This window comes from Atta colombica, unplaced genomic scaffold, assembly GCF_001594045.1.
Source record: "Atta colombica isolate Treedump-2 unplaced genomic scaffold, Acol1.0 scaffold83, whole genome shotgun sequence".
NCBI lineage: Eukaryota > Metazoa > Arthropoda > Insecta > Hymenoptera > Formicidae > Atta > Atta colombica.
In genome coordinates this window covers 2,742,314-2,751,428 of record NW_017259576.1, presented here as the reverse complement: position 1 = coordinate 2,751,428, position 9,115 = coordinate 2,742,314, and the positions used below count along the sequence as shown (strand labels likewise).

Genomic DNA, 9,115 nt, shown 5'->3' with positions numbered 1-9,115 from the left:
GGGGAGAAAAAAAAAAAAAAAAAAAAAAAAAAAAAAAAAAAAAAAAAAAAACGAAAGAAGACGTAAAGAGAGAAGAATATGAGAGAAGAAGAAATAGATAGTTGGATAGAGGAAAAAGGTAGAGGCGAAAGGAAACGAGTCTCTAGCCGCGATGGGCTCTGAGTCCGAAGTGGATAAAGAGAGAAATATGGACAGCCATCGGCGAGGAGAAAAAGACAGACAGGGCGGGAGCGAGAGAAAGGGGAGGAGAGGGCTGCGTTGGAAAGGGGCGATAAAGGGGCATGGAAAAGGAGCTGGCAACGCCGCTCGGTCGATAGAAGAGTGGGACCTGCGACGTGGCAACGTCGCGAAACGTCTGCTTTAATGCAGCGGTTCTCATCTCGCGTATATATTCTGTTGTTTTTCATATCAAATACAATGAAATTAGAGACAACGTGGCTGTTGTCAGAATTAGAATCATGGTATATAAAGAATTTAAATAGAATTTAAATAGAATTTAAAAACTTAAATAATATATGAATCAATTAATTATAGTTAAATATTTTTGAGAATGCTAGGTTAGGTCTCGACCTAAGTTCTTCTTGGAAAATGCCCGATTGCGATTAGTTTCATTGTTTAAATTTTTTGTATTTATGGTTCTTGTTACAATTAGATTACGCACGAAATATACATTCGTATTTCATACAAATGAATACCACTCATAAAATATTTTAATCACGAATGTGATTCAAACCTCAGGAGAGGAATATAAGATTCATCTTTTTTGCATGGCTTTAATGATAATTTTGGCTGTTTCAGTATATTTAGTTAATCAAGAATGGTAATTTTGATCAATTTTCTGTAGAAAAATCACAAATTAAATAAAATTATCTTTTACTTTAAAAAAAAATTAATCAATGAAAGTAAATTAGTATTTTTTAAATAAAATCTACAAGATAAATTTACAACATGTGTTAAACATTTAAAAGTTGTAAAAAGGATAATATTTTATAAGTTTTTGCTAAGAAAGAATTTGGAAAATTACTCCATACAACAAAAATACTGAAGCAACTCTTAATGTACAGCGAAAACTTGCATATCAAAAGCTTATAAAATATTATCTTTTTTTTTACAGCTTTTAAATTCTATTTATTATTAATGTACTTATTTCTATTTATTATTAATGTACTTATTAGATTCATTTTCTTATAAGATTTCCAGATTTATTTTGCGCGCAAAGTCATACGTAGAATGAAAGTACCGTATATATAAAAAACTAAACTTTCAAAGTGCGCAGACGTTGTGGAGCTTCAAGAAGCTTGAAGACGTAGAAATATTCTAGGAAACCGACCGGCTCTGCGGTCGGGTTTGCGAGTCTTTCGAGCCAGAGTCTTTTTTGCCGGACCGGTTTGCGAATTGCAGTCCGAACTTTTCCGTATACAGGACGAGGCACGGAGAAGATAGCGATTGGGCGTGGCGGCGATGTACGTAATAATTCGTCTTAAATGGGCATAATTGAGAGTGAGTGATTAAAAAAAAAAAAGAAGTATTCGAAGTATTCACAAAGCGCGACACGCGCGGCTTTGAGGACAATCTGTTTTATACAGCCGAACCGATATTCCGTTTTGCATGAAACAGTTAAATCATACGTGACGCAAATTGACACGCGGCTTTGAACTCCGAATATTCGTATGACTGTGTATACTGGATTGTGATAATTTAAACTCGGCAAATTCTGTGAAATTTTAAATACAGACTTAAAATAGTAATATAATATTGCCTTTACACGTACTTCAGAATGACCCAATTATTTTAATATTTTATTATATTGTTCTTTTCATGCTTTTATTATTCTTTTATAATACAATTTTGATAACATTGAGGATAATTTCTATAAAAAATAAATTTCAATTTAAAATCGTTTAACCGTATTAATATAAAAATTTTCACATTTATATAATACTGCTTTTATATATTTGGATCTATATATTAGCATATTTAAAACTCTACATTTATAAATTTAACGTATTATACGAACGTTTTAACATTAAATATAATAATGCAATAGAATAAATTTTTGTAAAATAAGTGTTATGGAAATATATAATTTCTTTTCTTGTAGGCTAGAAATTAAATATTCCTTCTATAACAAATAATATAATTATAATAATTTTTTATATAATAAAACCACAAATTTTCGCAATAATGCAAATAATTAAAAAATATAAATATGTTATAAATATGTTATATAATTGAAAAATATATTAATACATATAATTCAAAATAAATATTTTTGTAGCTGCATGAAATACATTTCATGCAGATTTATTAAACACATATTATACAAGTAGTATATTTTAATATTACATCATATATTTTAAAAATATTATCAGATACATGTTTAATTACGAAACAATAAAATATTAAATAATTATTAAAGTTATTAATCATGTATAGACATAAATAATTTACATATTACAGTTGTTTATATTTTACAACTATTGTCATTTCTATATGCATTTTTTATCGAGTATTTAATGTGCAACTGTGTAATTGCAGTAAAATGTGCACGGTCATTCAGAATACATTCTCTCCCTCTCGTCTGAAAAATAAATAATTTATGAATGAGGAATGGCCGACTGTCGGCACCTCTTGTGTATATCTAAGTGTATGTCTCAGAAATGTGGTCGAACATAAAAAAGGGAAGGTAAGCATACAAGTTATATACAGGAAATACATAATTCTAAATAAGTTTCGCAGATGTTTGCAATTGTACCGTGTAAAAACCAAAGGCAGTTTGAGATCTTCGTCAACATGTGAAATGTAGTAGCTCTCATGGAAAATATCATCTGCTATTGTGTAAGGGGCAGTGCTATTCTGCATTAACGCATTATGTTTCATATGTTGATATTGAACCGTTCTCTGTTCTCTATTCCCTATTCCTTTTATTCTTTTTATGCAGCCCTGTGACTGTAAAAATCATGCAGAAATCTCTACGATATTTGTGAAAAAGATCACTAGAGAGAATCAAATAAAAAATAAATAACAAAAGAAATTAATATATATCCAATCAATATATATCCAATTAACATCAATTTTAGGAATAATTCTTACTAGAAAAACAATATGGCAATAAAGGGGAAAGACAATTTCATATTCAATCCATCCTCATTGAACAAAGTAAAAACTATAGCTGATGAGCATTTTATATCTTTAATGGAGATAAATTTAAACACGATACGAGCTTCTTTTCGTTCCTAACATTCGTCGTACGTTGTCGCCATTGATATCAAATCTCCCGGAAGAAGTCGGTGAGAACGTAGCCAATGCGGCATCACGAAGATGTTGAAGATTCAGACCGGCGCTTAAATTAAATTTAACACAGCGTGCGACGTCGACGTAAGCTCGTCTCGCTCCCTTTTTCCTTATATTTGTTCGTTATTCCCTTTTACAGGATAGTTTCTGATGGTTCGTGTAACTCTCAGGAAAGTCCCGGGGAATCCGAGGAGTTTTTATCGTCGAGTATGTCGGGAGGAGCGGAAGAGAGATCTTGGGATGGATGTTGAGGATATAACAGCGCGCCACTTTTTTGCTGTAGCTAAATCATCTTTAGAAATTTTTGCAAGCTCTCTTTGTCCCTGCGATCGTTCGTCAGGATTTTCAGGATGCGTGACGAAGAGATCTCTCATTCTTTCGCGAACTTCAATGATTCGTGACATCCAATAATGTATGGTCGATTTCTTTATTCGTAAGAATACTAGCTCATTTGTCGAAGATTTCGCATAATATATCGAATATAAATTGTAATCGCGTCAAAAGAGACTTTATAAATTCACACGTTGCTCAATAAATGTAAAAAAAAAGAGAGAAAATTGTTATGTCGTTCCGTAATAAAGCTCCTTGATTATTCAAAACCGTTCAGAATCATAAGAACGTTCATTTTATATCTCTTAATGAATTTCTAATTGCAAGATAATAACGCATAATTACGATGTATTTGCTCGAAAGATTGCGCGTAGCGGAATTCAGTTGAAATTCCCAACAGCAAATATTAATTATTGTGTAACTATCTCAGCTGATCGAGAAAGTTTGTTTCTATCGTGACAATTTCTCCCTCCTCTCTCCTCTCTCTTTTATCGACTTATGCCATTCACCTATGTACATGAATTGAAAATATCGGCTTTGTAAACTAGTTCAATATTAAGATATTAGATAAACACGTTTTATTATCTATAAATACGTTATTATATATAATTAAAACAATATATATTTTACGAGAAATAAAACTGTGTGATAATTTAATAATAATAACTTTGTAAAAAGACCTGTTTCCTGGAATAATTATTTTGTCTTTATTTTGTTTTGATTAATAAATGGTTAAACGATAGCAAAGATAAAGAGGCTCGTTTTGTTAAAGAAGAGATACAGAATTATAGAATCTATCTTTTTTATATTCCGAATTTACTACAGTACTTCTTCCTCTCCCTTTCCTCTCTCTTTACAGTCCTCTGTTTATCTAGATAAAACGTGAATCACTTTAAGAGAGCGATAACAACATACATGTAGACCACCGATATGTAACACTGGTTGAGAGAATTGATAACGACCATTATTTTCGTGAACTTCGCAGTTTCAATTGTAATAGTAGTATCATTTTTTTTTCGTGACGTTGTTATATGATAAAATGCATTGGTGATAAAATGCATCATTATTGTGTATTTCGAAGCATTCATCTGAAATGTTTACTCGTATTAACATCGCTAAATATCAAGAAACAATATCCTCTACTAAATTTTTATTTCCTTCAATGTATGAGTGATTAACTGTTTTTTAGAAAAAATTTAAATTTGCTGTCGCTTCACATACTTTCGAGGAGCTGCGTATTTTTGCAAATTTTGTAATTTATTGATATCGATATACAATATAAGATAAGAACTTGAACGTACACTAGTAGTTTTTAATGTATTTTAATGTATCTTCAAAAATTTATACCAAATTATGATATCGATTAATTATTTGTTATATTATCATTAGATATTCTCTTTGCTCAGCTAAATTATATTTTAACTTTTTAATTTATATAATTTTGTTTTCGTATGAAAGAAAAATTTTTAGTATTTATGACTATAATTGTATGATAAAATAATTATGGTTAGGAACTCCGTTTTTATAATTATTAGAGTGCTAGTAATAATTATATTATTATTTGGTAGTAAGTAATAACAATTACATTATTATATGATAATAAATAATAACAATTATATTATTATTACTTACCAAAAAGAATATATGATTTTCCCCAAAAACGGCTATAATTTTATACAACCATATATTCTTTTTGACATAGAACTATAATAAACATAATTATATTATTATACTAATGTTATAACAATAATAAAAATGAAACTCGATCGTATAATACTTTCCATACAATCATAATTATTAATACAAAATCTTTTTCTCTTAGAATACATAATTTTCTTATTGTACTATCAATATCGACATTACACACAAGTCTTGTATAAATATATATATGTAATGTGTGTATATATATATATATATATATTCCACATATAAATAAATCGCAATTATTATTCGTGGTTTATTGTAAAATTATAACTGTACATAATTTTTTGAAGCAATTTACATGACTCTGCAATGGCAGTAATGCGTAAAAGTAACAATTCTATTCTCCATAAGAAAAACATTTAAATTAATAAAGCGAACAAAATTTTTATATTCTTAGGAATACGAAAAAATAGTAAATTTATATTTTTTTTATTTAATAATTATTTATTAATTTTATTTAATAATTGTATAGATTACTAATGTTGATTCTCATGTAAGACGTTAAATAAAGTCAGAAAAAACTGATCACATATCGCGTAATATAAGGTTACCTTATTCAGTATTGTACAATGACAATATATTAATTTTTATGACTGGATAACAACTCTTTCGTCGACCATTGCAATGCGATATTTGCTCTTTGCATTTTTTATGATGTCGATGTGAACAATTTGTGTCACTTGAGAGCGAATCTATGGCCTAGCATGTATAAATAGACACTAGAAAAATATGTACGTCTGATAAATATTTCTTTACACTCTATAGTATGAATTGTAGAACAGTAACAATGTCATAAGTCAAGAAAATATTCTCGCGATATAAAATATAGTCCTTTTGTAAAACATTTCACTTTCGATTTTCACAAATTAATAAGAATTTTCACGATTTAATAAGAATTATGTTTAAAATTAGATTGATCGACAATTTTTTCATTCGATCGTGCACCTGCAAGGCTTAAAGAACATTATAATAATATTCGAACTTTACAAAGCTATATACGCAAAGGGAAGTTGCTGGCCCACCGAAAATAGCATGTGAATGGTCAGCACAAAATCCTCCTCTTTTCACAATTTTTTTCACTGCTCAAGCACGGTTTTTACGAGCGATCGTCGACCTTTTTATTCTGGACTTATAAAAGAGCCCCGCGGCGAACCGAAGATACGCAACGCTTCTGGGATTTGACGGGCAATCTCGCGTTATCCATCCCCGACCAATAAAATACATTTGCATGGTGACAAATGTTCCTGTGCACAAATGTTCCTTGCGGGGGAATCGACTCGTGTGACGTGACAGAGTTAATATCGGATGTAAAATTTTATGTCTCGATTTTCTCCGTTGAATAAAATTCGGGTCTCTTGTTTCAGCGCGACATGTAACTTGTATGAGAACCACCATCATATGGATAATTAAAAGATATTAGAAATGCAATGTGTCAAAATTATAGTACACGTTCTATATTCCTCCTCTTTCGTGTTTCCATAATATGATGTCACATGCTATAAGTTACGTTCTTATTTGCATCGCGATATAACAATCTCAAATTTTAGGAAAATGTGTTAGTTAAGGCTTGTCAACGACAGCAAGAGGTAAACTCAAAAGAAGCTGCTCGCGACAGTAGACGGCCTGTTTATCGTTTTTTTTTCTGTTCTTTTAGAAGGTATACAAAGAGAAGAATATCTCGGCATGAGATCATTGTAGTTCGCCGTTGTATTAACATTACACGCATGTATACTTATTTCTTAATCTTTTCGCGGAGTGGAAACTCCTTTGGAAATTATGCAATTTACAGTAGAAATTTAGAAACGTTTCTACTCCCGTAGATTTTAATGCCATCAGTCCTTCATATCGAATGCGAATAAGTGTGTAATGAACATCCGATAAGCGTACCGCGAGTGCAATGTTAACTGTGCGATATGCTAATCGACAAAATAGACTTTGCTATTGTAAGAACACCTGGCACAGTGTCAGCTTACCGCTGTCGAGGTGACGACGAAATGTTTCTATTTCGCTGTCGTATACGTGAACGAGGGTGCGCCACAAAGATACGAAGAAGGGCAATGAACTGAACGCATCGCGTGTCCAAAAAGGCCACGCCGCATTATGATGGCGGCGAAGTTTATCTATTGCTGTACGTCTATCCGTAAATATATTTCTATTACGAAAATGTTAGGTTTCAATAAAAATGCTAAAAGATATAAATATCATCATTAATGTAACGTACTGTCAACAAAAATAAAATATTACTGTCACGCGCATGTGTCTAATTATGAATATATCTTGAAAAAGAATAAACGTTTTATGATGTTTAAAGTAGCTTCATTATCAATATTATCATTATATAAATATTATATACTGTTTTAATAAAATCAAAATATAAAAGAATTGACACACACAATTGTTATATAAATAACTTTTTGTTATATATACGTAACATCTAATTTAATTATAATAACATTGATGCGAGCTCACGTGAGGGAAATAAATTCACTCGAAAAGCATTTACTCCTTCAAGATTTAATTTGTTTCTAAAATGTCAAACATTAATTTTTTAATTATATGATACAAACGTCGGAACGATTTGACTTTGAAGTTCAAAGTATATAATTAAAGAAATAAGCAACGTCAAGAGGAGCTATGAAATTCAAATAAATTCAAATACGACACGCCCGAGTCGCAGACTTCAGAATCTCTCGTGATTCCTCGATGTCTCTGGGAGCACTCACCTTGTTTCCATACCAGAACCCGCAAGGATGTCACGCTGCGCGCCGTACGCAAAACGATGTTCCGTGGAAGGCGGTGGCGCAGGACGTGTCCGCGGCACTCCTTCAAAGTGTCGTCGACGCTGACGATGCTGTTGGTAGTGATGCGGTTGTTGATGCTGCGGTTGTTGATGTTGCTGCTGCTGCTGTTGCTGCTGGTGGTGATGATGATGGACGACTGACGGATTAATCTGGATGCGGTGGATCGCGCTTGGCACCCTCCAGCAGAGCACATATGGAATCACGAAGTCAGGCTTGACCTGCACCAGCGGCAGCAGGCGATATTCGATCTCGCGTGGATTAAAGGACACCGATCGCCTGTTCGTATTACTGCTCGACCCGCGCACCAGAAGACGACCCTCTCCACGGAGGACGTTGTAGTTGCGCCAGCCAAGGTCACGGGGTAACATGTCACGAGGACATCCCTGCCAACCACGAACTACCGGCTCCTTGTACGTCTCGCCATAATGTCAAGGATGTTTCTCTCGTTCTTCACAGAGAAGATCTTTAAGGCGTAAACTTGTTTTATGCGACGATATATCTCTTGATCAATGTCGCTAGATTAATCGAGAAGATGACTGTCCATTGCCATAAATAGAGGATTCCCTTCGCTTATGATAAGATATACCGTATATAATTGGGCAAAGAGGCAATGCAGAAAACTGCTACAAGTTGCTTGCTTGTGATTACACAGGCAGCTTGTTTAAATTCACTTGGCAATCGATAGAAGCTTCGTGTATTCGCTGTGTACTCGCTGCCACTGAGAGACGAGGCACTTTGTCGCACACAGGAATATCCGCGATAACGAAGCAATGCGAAACTTCTAAGGGCGAGTCTCGATTTATTGTTTCTTTTTTTTTTCGGATCGTGGATTCGATTAAGGTTAATTATTTTAACGTGTTCGCTCGCGAATAATGCCGGGCGTACCAGACGGGCGAGACTGGACTCGGGAGCGTCATCCTCGAGCGGCGAGCGCGTGTGCTTGCGAGGAAATTCGGGATCACTGGGAGGACCGGGAGGGCGGCGAG

The 9,115-nt window shown here is 33.1% G+C and overlaps 1 protein-coding gene across 1 annotated transcript in view; it reads right to left on the bottom strand.

The window, feature by feature from the left end:
- The window catches only part of LOC108692849, a 101,084-nt gene extending 92,715 nt beyond the window's left edge, over window positions 1–8,369 (bottom strand). Inside the window, exon 1 of the mRNA XM_018201354.1 lies at window positions 8,052–8,369. Within this exon, the coding sequence (XP_018056843.1) occupies window positions 8,052–8,322 (271 nt within the window). The 5' untranslated portion in view covers window positions 8,323–8,369. The remainder of the gene's footprint in view (window positions 1–8,051) is intronic.
- Window positions 8,370–9,115: the final 746 nt, after the last annotated feature.